At 40.5% G+C, this 16,022-nt stretch overlaps 1 protein-coding gene and 1 long non-coding RNA gene across 2 annotated transcripts; both read right to left on the bottom strand.

Annotated features, from left to right (window-relative positions):
* Positions 1-4,749: 4,749 nt before the first annotated feature.
* Positions 4,750-5,891, bottom strand: LOC124856018. The gene is made up of 3 exons (XR_007035213.1): positions 5,270-5,891; positions 5,048-5,149; positions 4,750-4,953 (listed from the first exon to the last, which is right to left on the bottom strand). It is a non-coding gene; the product is annotated as an uncharacterized LOC124856018 (long non-coding RNA).
* A 2,209-nt stretch (positions 5,892-8,100) lies between these two features.
* fuca2 (alpha-L-fucosidase 2) lies at positions 8,101-16,003 on the bottom strand. Its single transcript, XM_047345378.1, has 7 exons — positions 15,660-16,003; positions 11,213-11,400; positions 10,701-11,040; positions 10,420-10,630; positions 9,621-9,811; positions 9,167-9,275; positions 8,101-8,620 (listed from the first exon to the last, which is right to left on the bottom strand). The coding sequence occupies exons 1-7, from the start codon at positions 15,848-15,850 to the stop codon at positions 8,483-8,485; spliced, it is 1,368 nt and encodes a 455-aa protein (XP_047201334.1). The 5' UTR covers positions 15,851-16,003; the 3' UTR covers positions 8,101-8,482.
* Positions 16,004-16,022: the final 19 nt, after the last annotated feature.

Raw genomic sequence — 16,022 nt, 5'->3', positions numbered from 1 at the left:
ACAGTGATACCATGGTCAGTAAACCATTTACCAGTGGTTTTGGCACTGTGAGCAGGTGCCAGGTCGTGCTGAAAAATGAAATCTTCATCTCCATAAAGCTTTTCAGCAGATGGAAGCATGAAGTGCTCCAAAATCTCCTGATAGCAAGCTGCATTGACCCTGCCCTTGATAAAACACAGTGGACCAACACCAGCAGCTGACACGGCACCCCAGACCATCACTGACTGTGGGTACTTGACACTGGACGTCTGGCATTTTGGCATTTCCTTCTCCCCAGTCTTTCTCCAGACTCTGGCACCTTGATTTCTGAATGACATGCAGAATTTGCTTTCATCCGAAAAAAGTACTTTGGACCACTGAGCAACAGTCCAGTGCTGCTTCTCTGTAGCCCAGGTCAGGCGCTTCTGCCGCTGTTTCTGGTTCAAAACTGGCTTGACCTGGGGAATGCGGCACCTGTAGCCCATTTCCTGCACACGCCTGTGCACAGTGGCTCTGGATGTTTCTACTCCAGACTCAGTCCACTGCTTCCGCAGGTCCCCCAAGGTCTGGAATCGGCCCTTCTCCACAATCTTCCTCAGTGTCCGGTCACCTCTTCTCGTTGTGCAGCGTTTTCTGCCACACTTTTTCCTTCCCACAGACTTCCCACTGAGGTGCCTTGATACAGCACTCTGGGAACAGCCTATTCGTTCAGACATTTCTTTCTGTGTCTTACCCTCTTGCTTGAGGGTGTCAATAGTGGCCTTCTGGACAGCAGTCAGGTCGGCAGTCTTACCCATGATTGGGGTTTTGAGTGATGAACCAGGCTGGGAGTTTTAAAGGCCTCAGGAATCTTTTGCAGGTGTTTAGAGTTAACTCGTTGATTCAGATGATTAGGTTCATAGCTCGTTTAGAGACCCTTTTAATGATATGCTAATTTTGTGAGATAGGAATTTTGGGTTTTCATGAGCTGTATGCCAAAATCATCCGTATTAAGACAATAAAAGACCTGAAATATTTCAGTTAGTGTGCAATGACTCTAAAATATATGAATGTTAAATTTTCATCATGACATTATGGAAAATAATGAACTTTATCACAATATGCTAATATTTTGAGAAGGACCTGTATGTAAATATGCGTGTTGTACATATGTGTTTTTAGTAACTGTTGGGGTGTGGAATGAGTGATCAGCTCAAACCAACAGTCAGACTCAGAGGAACGACACAGAGACTCTTTCTACTCGCAGCGAGGGTAATCACACTGATCTGCAGTGGACTACAGAGGTGTGATCACCGACGGAGTTTATTTTATACAACAAAGTAAACAGACATATCAGGTCACAAAATAGGGGTGCAAGACAGGTCAGGCAGAGTTAGAGAGTGGAAAGAGGAACAGCTGGTTCTGCTTTCGGGTGTTGTGAAACCAGCTACACATAGACCAAAATAACAAGAGAATGCAGAATGTTTCAGAACGCTGGGTCACATCTGCATCTGACCTTTTAGAATAGACAAGAAATATATGTGAGTGATAATGGTGAATATTTAATGTATATACATTCAACCTAACAGTAACCCATTACAGATTCTGGGTAATTAACTCATGAAAAAATAATAATTTAACAACAATGTGAACTGTATGGGATTACAGATGAAAAATAGTCATTAGGCTAATTCTGGCTTCTTAAACTTGAATTGTCATTTGTTTTATGAAATTTCACTGTCCCATTTTAAATCAATGACAACAACAAAAAAAAAAAAAATGAAGTGAAAATTTTTGATTTGTCATTCATATCCATCCAGGACTTATACAGGTCCTTCTCAAAAAATTAGCATATTGTGATAAAGTTCATTATTTTCCATAATGTCATGATGAAAATTTAACATTCATATATTTTAGATTCATTGCACACTAACTGAAATATTTCAGGTCTTTTATTGTCTTAATACGGATGATTGTGGCATACAGCTCATAAAAACCCAAAATTCCTATCTCACAAAATTAGCATATTTCATCCGACCAATAAAAGAAAAGTGTTTTTAATACAAAAAACGTCAACCTTCAAATAATCATGTACAGTTATGCACTCAATACTTGGTCGGGAATCCTTTGGCAGAAATGACTGCTTCAATGCGGCGTGGCATGGAGGCAATCAGTCTGTGGCACTGCTGAGGTCTTATGGAGGCCCAGGATGCTTCGATAGCGGCCTTTAGCTCATCCAGAGTGTTGGGTCTTGAGTCTCTCAACGTTCTCTTCACAATATCCCACAGATTCTCTATGGGGTTCAGGTCAGGAGAGTTGGCAGGCCAATTGAGCACAGTGATACCATGGTCAGTAAACCATTTACCAGTGGTTTTGGCACTGTGAGCAGGTGCTAGGTCGTGCTGAAAAATGAAATCTTCATCTCCATAAAGCTTTTCAGCAGATGGAAGCATGAAGTGCTCCAAAATCTCCTGATAGCTAGCTGCATTGACCCTGCCCTTGATAAAACACAGTGGACCAACACCAGCAGCTGACACGGCACCCCAGACCATCACTGACTGTGGGTACTTGACACTGGACTTCTGGCATTTTGGCATTTCCTTCTCCCCAGTCTTCCTCCAGACTCTGGTACCTTGATTTCCGAATGACATGCAGAATTTGCTTTCATTCGAAAAAAGTACTTTGGACCACTGAGCAACAGTCCAGTGCTGCTTCTCTGTAGCCCAGGTCTGGGGAATGCGGCACCTGTAGCCCATTTCCTGCACACGCCTGTGCACGGTGGCTCTGGATGTTTCTACTCCAGACTCAGTCCACTGCTTCCGCAGGTCCCCCAAGGTCTGGAATCGGCCCTTCTCCACAATCTTCCTCAGGGTCCGGTCACCTCTTCTCCTTGTGCAGCGTTTTCTGCCACACTTTTTCCTTCCCACAGACTTCCCACTGAGGTGCCTTGATACAGCACTCTGGGAACAGCCTATTCGTTCAGAAATTTCTTTCTGTGTCTTACCCTCTTGCTTGAGGGTGTCAATAGTGGCCTTCTGGACAGTAGTCAGGTCGGCAGTCTAACCCATGATTGGGGTTTTGAGTGATGAACCAGGCTGGGAGTTTTAAAGGCCTCAGGAATCTTTTGCAGGTGTTTAGAGTTAACTCGTTGATTCAGATGATTAGGTTCATAGCTCGTTTAGAGACCCTTTTAATGATATGCTAATTTTGTGAGATAGGAATTTTGGGTTTTCATGAGCTGTATGCCAAAATCATCCGTATTAAGACAATAAAAGACCTGAAATATTTCAGTTAGTGTGCAATGAATCTAAAATATATGAATGTTAAATTTTCATCATGACATTATGGAAAATAATGAACTTTATCACAATATGCTAATATTTTGAGAAGGACCTGTACAGGTCTAGGGTCAGGAAAAGAGCTGTAAAAAATCTCTGCAGATCCCACACACCCTGCACATAAACTGTTTAGAGTTTTACCTTCAGGCCACCGTTACAGAGCACTGTTTACTAAAACCAGCCGCCACAGAGACAGTTTCTTCCCCCAGGCTTTCTCTGATAGAGTACCAAAGTCGCAATTCCACCTTGTATATGTGTATATTGTATATATGTATTTAAGGACATAAAGATATATGCAGAATATATCTTATAACAAATTCCTTGTTTGTTGTATGTACGACCCTGGCAATAAAGCTGATTCAAATTCATACATCTTGGAGTTGTAAAATATGCCAAGTAAATATGATATGGTCAAAATGTTAACTTGCTGAATAATTGTGTAGACAGTGAATAAATAAATGCATAAACAGCAGCTTTTGAACTGGAATTGCCTCATGCATTCTCAGCTCTCTGATCTAGGTATGTTAAAACAGGTCTCTGATTGTATGATACCAGGCCTTCAACAAGTGTTGTTATAAAACTGGGTGTACCTGGTAACTCCTAATATATTCATATTTTGCATAAAATTTGGCATCTGCAGCTTAAAATATGCTGGGATATACTACAGCCCCAGCCCAAAGTAAATGAGTTTAAGCATCCTGGGGTGAACCTGTCAGAGTCTGGTTGTCTCCGCGCCCGCTGCTTCCTTTTTCCACCTCTAGAGGCCGCGGAGCTAGAGAACCGAAGGTGTGACAGGTGTTCTTCATTGACTCATCAGTTCAGAGGACTATATGAGGGCGGCTCACCTGCACTTCTACGCCTGAGTGTTTTTGCCCTTTGTGGTAGTACTCCCTGGCCATATACCTTGTATCTTGTGATTGTTTTATGAGGATTTTTACTAACAGTCTGTTTACTAGTGATGTCAAAATGAGGTTTTTTGATGCATAGAATCATTTTGAACCATTGTGTCATAAAGTGGTTCACTACCCGAAGCTTCATTCAATTCCCTTGGGTGACATCTACTGGCAGTAGTGATTGTTGCACCAAATGAAGCCCTGCGAATGTGATGCACTTCTATAAATAATAGCACTTATGTATGTAAATGCGTGTTGTACATGTGTTTTTAGTAACCCATTAAAGATTGAGTAATTAACTCATGAAAAACATTTTTAAAAACAATGTGAACTGTATGGGATTACAGATGAAAAATAGCCATTAGGCTAATTCTGGCTTCTTAAACTTGAATTGTCATTTGTTTTATGAAATTTCATTGTCCCATTTTAAATAAATAACAAAAAAATAAATAAATGAAGTGAACATTTTTGATTTGTCATTCATATTTTCTTTGGGAGTGTGCTTGGTGTAATAAAGAGGGTGCTTGTGTTACTTCAGGTGTTTTTATTCAAGAAGAGTAATTTCTGCACAGTAGAAGGGCTCAAACGGTTTCTTTTTTTATTTAGACAATTTCTCCAGCTTCGGAAAATACTCTTTCACAGGGAACAGAGGAGGCTGGTGTGACAAAGAACTGTTTGGCTGAGTGGTATAGGTTTAGAGAAAGGCTGGGAGACCTTCACTATGAAGTCCACAAGAGCTTCATCAAGCTCTTGCTTCCTGGATCCTAAAAAAAACTAAGAAAAGTAACTTCAATTTAACTTACGAACATTTAACTGTCATTCTTTTTAATTCTGCATGTATATCTACGTTATGCTGACCTTGACTGGTGGCACGACGTGTTTGGCTCTATAATGCCTCAGCATTGATGACGTATTAGTATTATTATACGTCAGCAGCTGCGGGCAAAGCAAATACTGCACCTGTAAAACCAAGATAACGACCCGTTACTGCACCTCTTGCATAACATGATACCATGACTATAACACTACTGCATAGTATAGGCTACAGGCTTTCTAATAAACACTTTGAATGTACATTACCTTATTATTAGGTGGCACCAAATCGAAATATTCCCACGCTTGGGAACGCTTCCTAGATGGTTGCTCCATGACAGAATAATCCACCAAAACTCTGAATATCCATAAACGAGATCTGTTCGTAACGTATAATACGTGTAGAACGGGGATGTGAACCGGGACTTGAGAGCATCTTAAATACACTGAATCGCGCCAGATGTTTGAAACTCCACCAGTCAACTCGAAGCAGTCAGCTGACTCGGTCTGAATGAAGCAGTGAAGTGGTTCACACGTCATCGGTGACGTCACATGAAGCAAGCTCCGGCCCACTGCTTCACCATAAGTACCCTGTCGAGTTTGAAGCCTCGGTGTTAGAGGTGACATCACTACTAAAGAGGCTGGATGTTCACAGAGCTCCGAGTCCAAGCACATTAATAGAGAGGCAAAGGGAAGGAAAAACTGTGGTAGGAATACAGTGTACAAGCAATAGGGATAACCGCACCCTGGAGAGGTAAGGTAAGGTGAGTTTATTTATATAGCGCTTTTCAGCCACGAGACACTCAAAGCGCTGTACATACAATTACAATACAATCACAAATCAAATAAACACAAATACAGACACAGAAAAACAAATCAAATGATAAAATCAAACAACAGAGGGAATTTAAAAAAGTAAAATAAGATAAAATAAAGAGAATAGAATGATGGACAAGAAAATGAAAGGAAAATTGGACTGAAAACGCAACTAATAATGTTTAGATGGCACAGTCAAAGGCCACTCTAAACAAATAAGTTTTTTATCTTGATTTAAAGCAACTTAGGGTTTCAGCACTTTTACAGTTTTCTGGCAGTTTATTCCAGATTAGTGGAGCATAAGAACTAAAAGCTGCTTCTCCATGTTTGGTTCTGGTTCTGGGTGTGCAGAGTAGATCTGAGCGAGATGACCTGAGAGGTCTGGGTGGTTCAAACACTGACAACAAGTCTGTAATGTATTTTGGTGCTAAGCCATTCAGTGATTTATAGACTAACAGAAGTATTTTAAAGTCTATTCTCTGAGCTACAGGGAGCCAGTGTAGGGACTTTAGAACCGGGGTGATGTGCTCCACTTTCTTAGTTCTAGTGAGGAGGCGGGCAGCAGCGTTCTGGATCAACTGCAGCTGTCTGATCGACTTTTTAGGCAGACCTGTGAAGACACCGTTGCAGTAACCAATTCTACTAAAGATGAACGCATGAATTAGTTTTTCAAGGTCCTGCTGAGACATTAGTCCTTTAATCCTGGAGATGTTCTTTAGGTGATAGAAGGCTGACCTAGTTACTGTCTTTATGTGCCTCTGAAGGTTCAGGTCTGAGTCCATCACTACACCCAGGTTTTGAGCCTGACTGGTGGTTTCTAGCTGTATTAACTGAAGCTGTGTGCTAACTTTTAGACGCTCTTCTTTTGGTCCAAAGATTATTACTTCAGTTTTTAGAGGATTATGAAACAAAACCCATTAAAAAATGTGGGGGAGATTCACAAAGAGTGGACTGCAGCTGGATTCAGTGCTTCAAGAACCACCACAGAGATGTATGCAAGACATGGGTTTCATCTGTCATTCCTTGTGTCAAGCCACTCTTGAATAAGAGACAACGTCAGAAGTTTCTTTCCTGGGCTAAAGACTAAAAGGACAGGGCTGCTGCTGAGTGGTCCAAAGTTATGTTCTCTGATGAAAGTAAATTTTGCATTTCCTTTGGAAATCAAGGTCCCAGAGTCTGGAGGAAGAGAGGAGAGGCACAGAATCCACGTTGCTTGAGGTCCAGTGTAAAATTTCCACAGTCAGTGATGGTTTGGGTGCCATGTCATCTGCTGGTGTTGGCGCAAGGTCAACACAGCCATCTACCAGGACGTTTTGGAGCACTTCATGTTTCCTGCTGCTGACCAACTTTATGGAGATGCAGACTTCATTTTCCAACAGGACTTGGTACCTGCACACAGTGCCAAAGCTACCAGTACCTGGTTTAAAGACCATGGAATCCCTGTTCTTAATTGGCCAGAAAACTCGCCTGACCTCAACCCCATAGAAAGTCTATGAGTTATTGTGAAGAGGAAGATGCAATACGCCAGACCCAACAATTCAGAAGATCTGAAGGCCACTATCAGAGCAACCTGGGCTCTCATAACACCTTAACAGTGCCACTGCCTGATCGACTCCATCCCACGCCGCATTGCTGCAGTAATCCAGGCAAAAGGAGCCCCAACTAAGTATTGAGTGCTGTACACGCTCATACTTTTCATGTTCAAGCACAGTTAATTTAAGTCATAGATATCAAACCTATTATAATTATGGACCTGAAGTCCTAATAATGACAATCAAAATCATAATTTTGAGTTTTAAAGACATATAAGAGACATATAAAGTCATAATTATATTTAAAATCCTGTTGAATTTCAGTTAATTATAAGATTAAAAGTCAGAATTATAGGCCTGAAGCTCAAATGAATCTAAAATTAATTTTGACTTTTAAAGTAAACAATAAAAAAAAAATCCAAATTATGATAAAAATGTATAACTTTCAGACATAAGTATTATAAACCTATCAAGAGATCCAAAATCAGAATTTTGATTTTAAAAGTAATAATATGAAATGGAAATAATGAGATTTAAAATAATTGCCAATTTCCAAAGACATGACTTTGACTTTTAAACTCAGTTTCTAAATCCAAACGTTAAATTTCATTCATGATTAAGTCATATTTTTGAAAAAGTTTTAACCCCATAATTTTAGCATACCAAATCTCACATCTTATTTTCAAGTTACACAGATAAGCTTCCATAATTAGTTCAAGGATTGACATAATACAAGAAACTGCACAGAGACCCATTTCCATCAGAGATTTATTAATTTAATGATTCACCTAGAAAAAGGAGATTGACCAGAACAAGTGACCCCATAAACAAATAGTGCAGAATATTTTATTAAAAAGAAAATTAACTTCTTCGTTAACAAATTTGTTAACAAGTGCAGAAATTTGTACAAATCTGTGATGTTTATATTTCATTTCCAGCATGAGATTTTTTTTAAAGATAATTAACTAAGCATATTGTCAAACGTTCAACTTGCTGAAAATCCAGAAAGTGTAATTTTCAAAACTGGATTTCTATTTAAAAACAGATTAAATGTAGTCATTCAAGCCAGAGAGCAAAAGTCTCTTCTGGCCAGCTGCACTGGCAGCTTCTGTTCAAGTGAAGTCGTTTTCCTTCAGGAGGCACCGGTCAGTTTCAGAGTCCAGGCCCACTGGCACGGCATCTGTTTGAAGGACAGCTGAGGCAGAACAACCCGAAGTCCGCAGGGCTTCGCAGGCTCCCACTGCAGAGCGCCGTGACCGAGAAGCTCCACCTTTTAAGGCCAGAGACAACAGATGAAGAACGTTGATATGGTGCCTTGCGTGTTTTCTTTTTCACATTTTGTCACGATTTGGCCACAATCGATTATGCACTACTTTCTGTTGGTCTATCCACTGTAATGTGCTAAAATAGGGAAGAAGCTATCAAGGCGGTATTAATACTTTTACTGTACTATACAGTCAGTGTAAATAGAAAGTACACCCTTTGTCAGTTTTAGTTTAACTGTATAAATGATGTGGTTCTGTGCAGGTTCAAATTATTTAACAGCCCAGATTCCAGTGTGTGATTTTTTATCATTTGAAGATGAAGCCCAAACTGAAAAGTTTCTGAACAATGAAGTACACACAAAAAACATGCTAGACGAAATGTGAAATGTACTTTACAACTTAGTGTGAGATGTACTTCCTTTTTATAGTGTTTGTATCTCTGCTAGGTATTTAAGGAAATCAGTTTCTGATACATATACTGTTTGAATAAATACGTTTTAATTAGTTTGAATGCTATGTTATGGAAGATTCTACCAGGCAATATATTTTACCTGAGTCTGTCCCTTTGTAACCACCGGTTCATTCAGAATCACTGATCCATCGTCTGGCCACTCCAGTAAGATGGCAAAGATTGCCTTCTCCTGAGGTTTAGACGTGTACCTGCAGAAGTTACAGTTCTGTTCAGTTCATTTACACAGAACCCAAATACAACAACAGTCGCTCTAGAGAGCAAGACAGAGGAAGCATACCGGTCCATTTCAACTAAAGTCTGATTTACTCCAGTTTACTCATAGGTGCAAAACACCCATTTTTCAGAACATGTACATTTAAGGTGTCCTAGGTCAAATCTGTCCTTGAATCCAGTAAAATAAAGTCCAGGAAGAGCCATGATCCAATCACTATGGAGGGCTGACTTGCTCTGTCTGAGCTCTAAGAAACCGTTTTCCAGGCAGAAGAGGCGCTCCGTTCGCATAGAGGTTATTTGAAACACGAACGAGGACCCACCACACATTATCAGTGACATTGTCCTTCTGAGACCGCCATGCCGTTGTGTTGTAGATGGCACCCCCGTTCACCTTCAGCCACTGACCCATCTGCCTGAGGCGCTCCTCGAAGATTGGAGCAATTCTTCCGTCATGCGTGGGGCCCACGTTCATCAGCAGGTTGCCTCCACAGGACACGGTCTCCACCAGAGTCTGAAGGCACACGCACAAGACGTAGACTGAGATCTATCACACTAGGGTTAACACAGATTTTAACTGTATTTTTTTTTTTTTTATAAAGAAGAATTACCTTTTTAAATGTATCCCTTTTTTATATTTTGTTTTGCAAAAACAGAAAGATATGGAAATAAAATGTGAAAAAAAACAGAAACACTTGAAGTTATGTACCTCCTCTGACAACTGATGATTTAAGCCTTTTTCTATACTTAACTCTACTGTGAAGGAATGTGGTTCTGTAACTCTGATAAATATTACTATCTAATGGATATCTTCTAGCAGCAGCTCAATTAGAGGCATTTTGATTTGATTAAGGGTCAGAATCTTTTACATCACATGGAAAACTGAGTGTAATACCAAGTTTTCTGATAATAATATATGATTAAGTTCATTTATACATGAGACTTGAGCATTTTTATGGCTTGAATCCACCAATCATGGAAAAATGTAATTGTAAAGTCAAATAAAGTGGTACGTAAAGGTTTTAATCCATGGATGAAACATTGCAGTGATAGGAACGAATTATTTAGTCAAGGAACTCGCATGTTTTTCATTGGCAGGTAAAGATAGTATGGGTTTCTCACAGCCACAAGCTTCTCGATGGTGAGGTAGTCACCGAGAGGAGCGTTACGTCTGTAGCCCCAGGACTTTTGGTCAATGGTCATGCAGTTTTCCCATTTGTGCTTGACCAGGTGTCCTGGCTGGTAGCGGTCACTACAAGTGTAATATCCACCATGCTTGCCAATGGAACCGTACCCCCACCGATCGTTCGTCACCACAGTGTCTCGTACTGGACTGTCAACATATACATCCATTACATCAGTGATGAAAAAACATCTGGAAATCCTCTAATTTCCAAGCTTACCTGTCATTGTAGAGCCAGGCCAGGAAGCCCGTGCTGTTCCAGTACTTGTCGGGTGCATTTCCATCTCCATCGGACCACAGCACCTCTGGTTTGTACTTCAAAACAAGTTCGTAAAGCTCAGGGAGCGTCTTAGTGGTAGGGAAGTAGTTCGTACTGAAGAGGTTGGCAGCATCCTGCTCAAAGAGCGGATTAAACCACTCAAACAGAGAATGATACAGCCCTAAATGAATGCCCCCCTGGGCACGCACAGCACTCGCCATTTCATCCACCAGGTCTCGCTTTGGTCCCACGTCTACGGCATTCCAGTTCCAGGAGTTTTTTGAGCCCCAAAGTGTAAAACCTGCAAAACACGCCAGCAAAACAGCACAGCTCATGACATTACAGACATAAACACCATCAGCAAAGGTCAGGAAGTTCATTTCAGTCCACTTCAAATTCCAAACATACTGGTTTGAAATTCCACGATCACAAAAGCACTTTTATCATCCTACTGGTAGTCTTTGCTTGTGTACCTTCATGGTGTTTTGTAGTCAAAACAATGTACTTTGCCCCAGATGCAGCAAAGATGTCGGTCCACTCTTTGGCATCAAAGAACTCAGCTGTAAACTGTGGTGCAAAATCTTGGTACTTGAAGTCTGGAGGATAGTTTTTCTGCATGAAATCGACATATGGCTTCAGCTTCTGTTTCTGCCAGTAAAACCTGGAAAACAAATAAAGGCCTCAAAGGTCAGAAATAAAATCTGTTGAACACCTGCTGACCTAATCTGCAGATAACAATGCTGATTACAAGAAGGTTTTAGGCGCTCCACCATAACTGACTCATAGCTTTACTCTAATTTTCAAACACCATTACCTTAATAAGGTACGGTAAGATAAGTGATGGGTGGGTGGCGAACTATTAAAAAATACACCTTGACTGTCCAGGTGTTTCATAACAGGAAATTTTTCCTTTCATTTGGGCGGGGAATACGGAAAGCTTTTACAGCTTCATTTTTTTTTTTTGGGCTAACTTTCACACTTTAGCAACGTCACACCAGCTGCTAGTTTGGGACCATACAGCCAGAACAACCCCTTACCAGTAAGAGGGAAAACCCAGCTCATTGAATGGCCAGAACCAAAAATGGAAATTCTTTCCCCTCTGTCAGCTTGTTCACAACAAAAAAAGAGAGAATGAAGAGATCAAACCTTCGTTTTTAACTTTGGTTTTTAAACCTCATTGCTTTTTTACAAGTGAACTGTCCTGCATGTTGACCATCTCTTTAGGGTCAACAGTTCGTTTGCTTTCCCTCTGCAAGGTAACGCTCGCACTGAAGATCTTATGCTCCACTCTGAGTTTTTACTGAAATCTATTGGTTTTTTTGCACGGTTCTTACCTGATCCTTTTTTATAACTTTTAATAACTTATAACTTTTTAATATTTATTTTCTTTAATTTGCACTACTTGCCTGCACTGTTTTGTTCTATTTTTGGAAATTTCGTTGCACCCATGTGGAGCAATGACAAATAAAGAATTCTGATTCTGAACTAGACTACAGTGTGAACAGTCTACAGCCTTGAAGTGACCTGCGATGTGCACACGAGGGCATGACATCACACCGAGCACCCTGTATTTAAGGACAGAAATATGGACGCTACACATAGGCTGATAAAACATGACCGGCCCCATCGACAGTGTCTGCCTTGCTTGTTTAGTCTATCGTTTACATTTGATCTCGCCGCTTCCCAACTCATCCAGCTCGGAACGGTGGGTCTGTCATTCTTCAATCACATAAAAGTGGATAAAATGGGATTCCACCATTCAGAATGAGGGAGCTTTGAAAGCAACATCTGATTTAGGACCACATGTGAAAGTGGCCTTGGTCTGATTTGAAAAAATTATATATATAGATTTGATTGGCGCTGTTCCGACGGTTATATAATGGGAAAAAAAACAGCTATAGGTCACATATTGCCCAAAAAGATGGATCATTTTACCTGCAAGGAGACTAAGCGAAACCCTTCAGCGTTCACTTGTAAGCGAACAAAGATCCGTATTTTGGGGCAGAACAACGTTAACGATTTTGGTCTGCAGCAGAGTTTAGATGAACTTTTACAACTGACAGTTAGAAATTTGATCAATTTAAGATGCATTGTACATAAGGTGAAATTCTAAAACAAACGTTGGCCTTAAGTTTACATTAAAACCCCTAAAAGACAGTGACCCGAAAAACAAAAAACTTTGCGGAAAATTATATATTGTCATAAAATGATTTTTGGTAAAGTTGATGATTTTTATTATTTTTAAATTAGAATATTGTGAAAAGGTTCAATATTGAAGACACCTGGTGCCACACTAATCAGCAAATTAACTCAAAACACCTGCAAAGGCCTTTAAATGGTCTCTCAGTGTCAGGATGTGAGATTTTGGACTTTGTTTGTGGTTTGGTGTTTTTGTTTTACTAGATGCTCTTGTTTGAAGTTTTGTATTCTTGTTCATCACTTTGTGTTCTGACAATTCTGGTTTCCTTTTGCCTCCCTGTCTGTTCTCCTCTCATCATTAGTTTTCCTCTTTTAGTTGTTAATTACTCAGTTTCTGTTCCCTTTACATTCATTGTCCCTCTTAGCTCTGTTTCTTCTGTTTATCTTTATTCTCCAATTTCTCCTTTAACAGGTTAGCTTTAGTTACTGTTTACTTTTATTCTAGTCATCTTTTCTCCTGTTCTACTTGGGTCTGTGTTTCTCCTTAGTGGTTTATCTGTTTCACCTGCTCCCTCTGCCTCCCAGCCTCCTTGTGTCACCTGTTCCCTGTTCCTCTGATTACCTGCCCTATTGTTTCTTGTCCACCTTTGTCTGTATTTAAGTTTGCCTTCGTCCTTTGTTCCACGCAGTGTCGTTATGTCTTTCCAATGTCCTCATGAGATGTCTTTTGGATTTTGTCCTTGAACTGGATAATCTTGTCACCCTGCACCTTACCTGCATGTAAGTGGACTCGCTTTAAATTAAAGGAGTTTTCGACCACCTCTCTGCTTTTCTCCGTGCTTGTCTGCCTTTTGGTCCACCACAAAAATAGAACTATGACACTCAGTCTAGTTCTGTAGGTTACACAATCATGGGGAAGACTGCTGACTTGACAGTTGTCCAAAAGACGATCACTGACACCTTGCAGAAGGAGGGCAAGTCACAAAAACTCATTGCTAAAGAGGCTGGCTGTTCACAGAGCTCTGAGTCCAAGCACATTAATAGAGAGGCAAAGGGAAGGAAAAGATGTGGTAGAAATATAGCGTACAAGCAATAGGGATAACTGCACATGGAGAGGGTTGTGAAACAAAACCCATTCAAAAATGTGGGGAAGATTCACAAAGAGTGGACAAGAGACAACGTCAGAAGCGTCTTGCCTGGGCTAAAGACTAAAAGGACAGGGCTGCTGCTGAGTGGTCCAAAGTTATGTTCTCTGACGAAAGAAAATTTTGTATTTCCTTTGGAAATCAAGGTCTCAGAGTCTGGAGGAAGAGAGGAGAGGCACAGAATCCATGTTGCTTGAGGTCCAGTGTAAACCTTTCACAGTCAGTGATGGTTTGGGTGCCATGTCATCTACTGCTGTTGGTCCACTGTGTTTTCTGAGGTCCAAGGTCAACACAGCCATCTACCAGGACGTTTTGGAGCACTTCATGTTTCCTGCTGCTGACCAACTTTATGGAGATGCAGACTTCATTTTCCAACAGGACTTGGTACCTGCACACAGTGCCAAAGCTACCAGTACCTGGTTTAAAGACCATGGAATCCCTGTTCTTAATTGGCCAGAAAACTCGCCTGACCTCAACCCCATAGAAAGTCTATGGGTTATTGTGAAGAGGAAGATGCAATACGCCACACCCAACAATTCAGAAGATCTGAAGGCCACTATCAGAGCAACCTGGGCTCTCATAACACCTTAACAGTGCCACTGCCTGATCGACTCCATCCCACGCCGCATTGCTGCAGTAATCCAGGCAAAAGGAGCCCCAACTAAGTATTGAGTGCTGTACATGCTCATACTTTTCATGTTCATACTTTTCAGTTGGCCAATATTTCTAAAAGTCCTTTTATTGTATTGTTCTTAATATTCTGATTTTCTGAAATACTAAATTCAGGGTTTTCATTAGTTGTCAGTTATAATCATCAAAATTAAAAGAATTAACATTTGAAATAAATCAGTCTGTGTGTAATGAATGAATATAACATACAAGTTTCACTTTTTGAATGGAATTACTGAAATACATTTTTTTTTTCATGATATTCTAATTTTACAAACAGCACCTGTATATTTAAATCCTAAAATTGGGATATAAACCATTCCCAATTTTTGATGGAATCTAGACCTTGCAGGGGCTCAGTTAAGTATGTGCCAACATATCAAATCTGTTCAGTTTTAGTTTATAGACAGTTGAAATGATTAACCTACAGACTCTTAGGCTGTTTAATGAAATCCTACTTGTCTTGAGGTGAATCCAACCCAAGTTTTCTCTGGACAAAAATTAAGCAATAAGCCCCGCCTACTTTGTTAACAGGTATGAAGACACAGTCAGGTAATATTCTGGGTATGCTTACTTTACATTCGCCTAAGAAATGTTTTGAAACTGCATATCACGATATCAATTAAACAGGTGTTTTATGCGGGATGGTGCAGCCAGTAGTCTAATCACCTATAAACAACGTTCAGGTAAAGTCCTTATTTTTTCCTAAAGCTGATGCAGACTGCTACAATGCACTTTTTATGTTGAAGTTTTATTCATTATGTTAAATTTTATACAATTAAAGGATATTAGAACCTAGCCATTTTCAGGTTTTCCACAGATCAATAGATTCAGGTCTTATTTCCACGGGGAAAGCCCCCCACACCCTGAGGGGCTTCTCTACGCCCATGCTCGGCTTAACTATCAACACTAACAGGACTTCCTGGATCTCTGTGAAGTTAAAAAGGTGCTAAGAGGAAGAGCTCACCAGAACCACTCGCTGCCGAAGCTCGGTACTGAAAATACCCCCCAGTGTATGAAGATGCCGAACTTAGACTGGTCGAACCACTCGGGAAGCGGTCTGGAATCAATGGACTCCCAGGTCGGTTCGTATCTGCCACTGCTGAAGTTGATCACCTGAATCAAAACCAGGAGAGAAACCAGTGTTAAAGCTGCCATTTTAAGGCGAGGTCTGATGAAACGTATCCGGTCGGACAGGTTGGATACAAACAAAGTAGCGAAAACACGAGAAATATCACATGATGCTCCGGTTACTTAAAAAAAAAAACAGCCAGGTAAGCTAAAACAAATACTTCCTATTTAAACACGTCTGTTTCCTCAAACACTAGGG

The sequence above is a fragment of the Girardinichthys multiradiatus genome, chromosome 19 (genome assembly GCF_021462225.1).
Source record: "Girardinichthys multiradiatus isolate DD_20200921_A chromosome 19, DD_fGirMul_XY1, whole genome shotgun sequence".
NCBI classification, from domain to species: domain Eukaryota; kingdom Metazoa; phylum Chordata; class Actinopteri; order Cyprinodontiformes; family Goodeidae; genus Girardinichthys; species Girardinichthys multiradiatus.
Note: the sequence above shows the minus strand (reverse complement) of the source record. Positions and strands in the feature narration are given on the sequence as shown.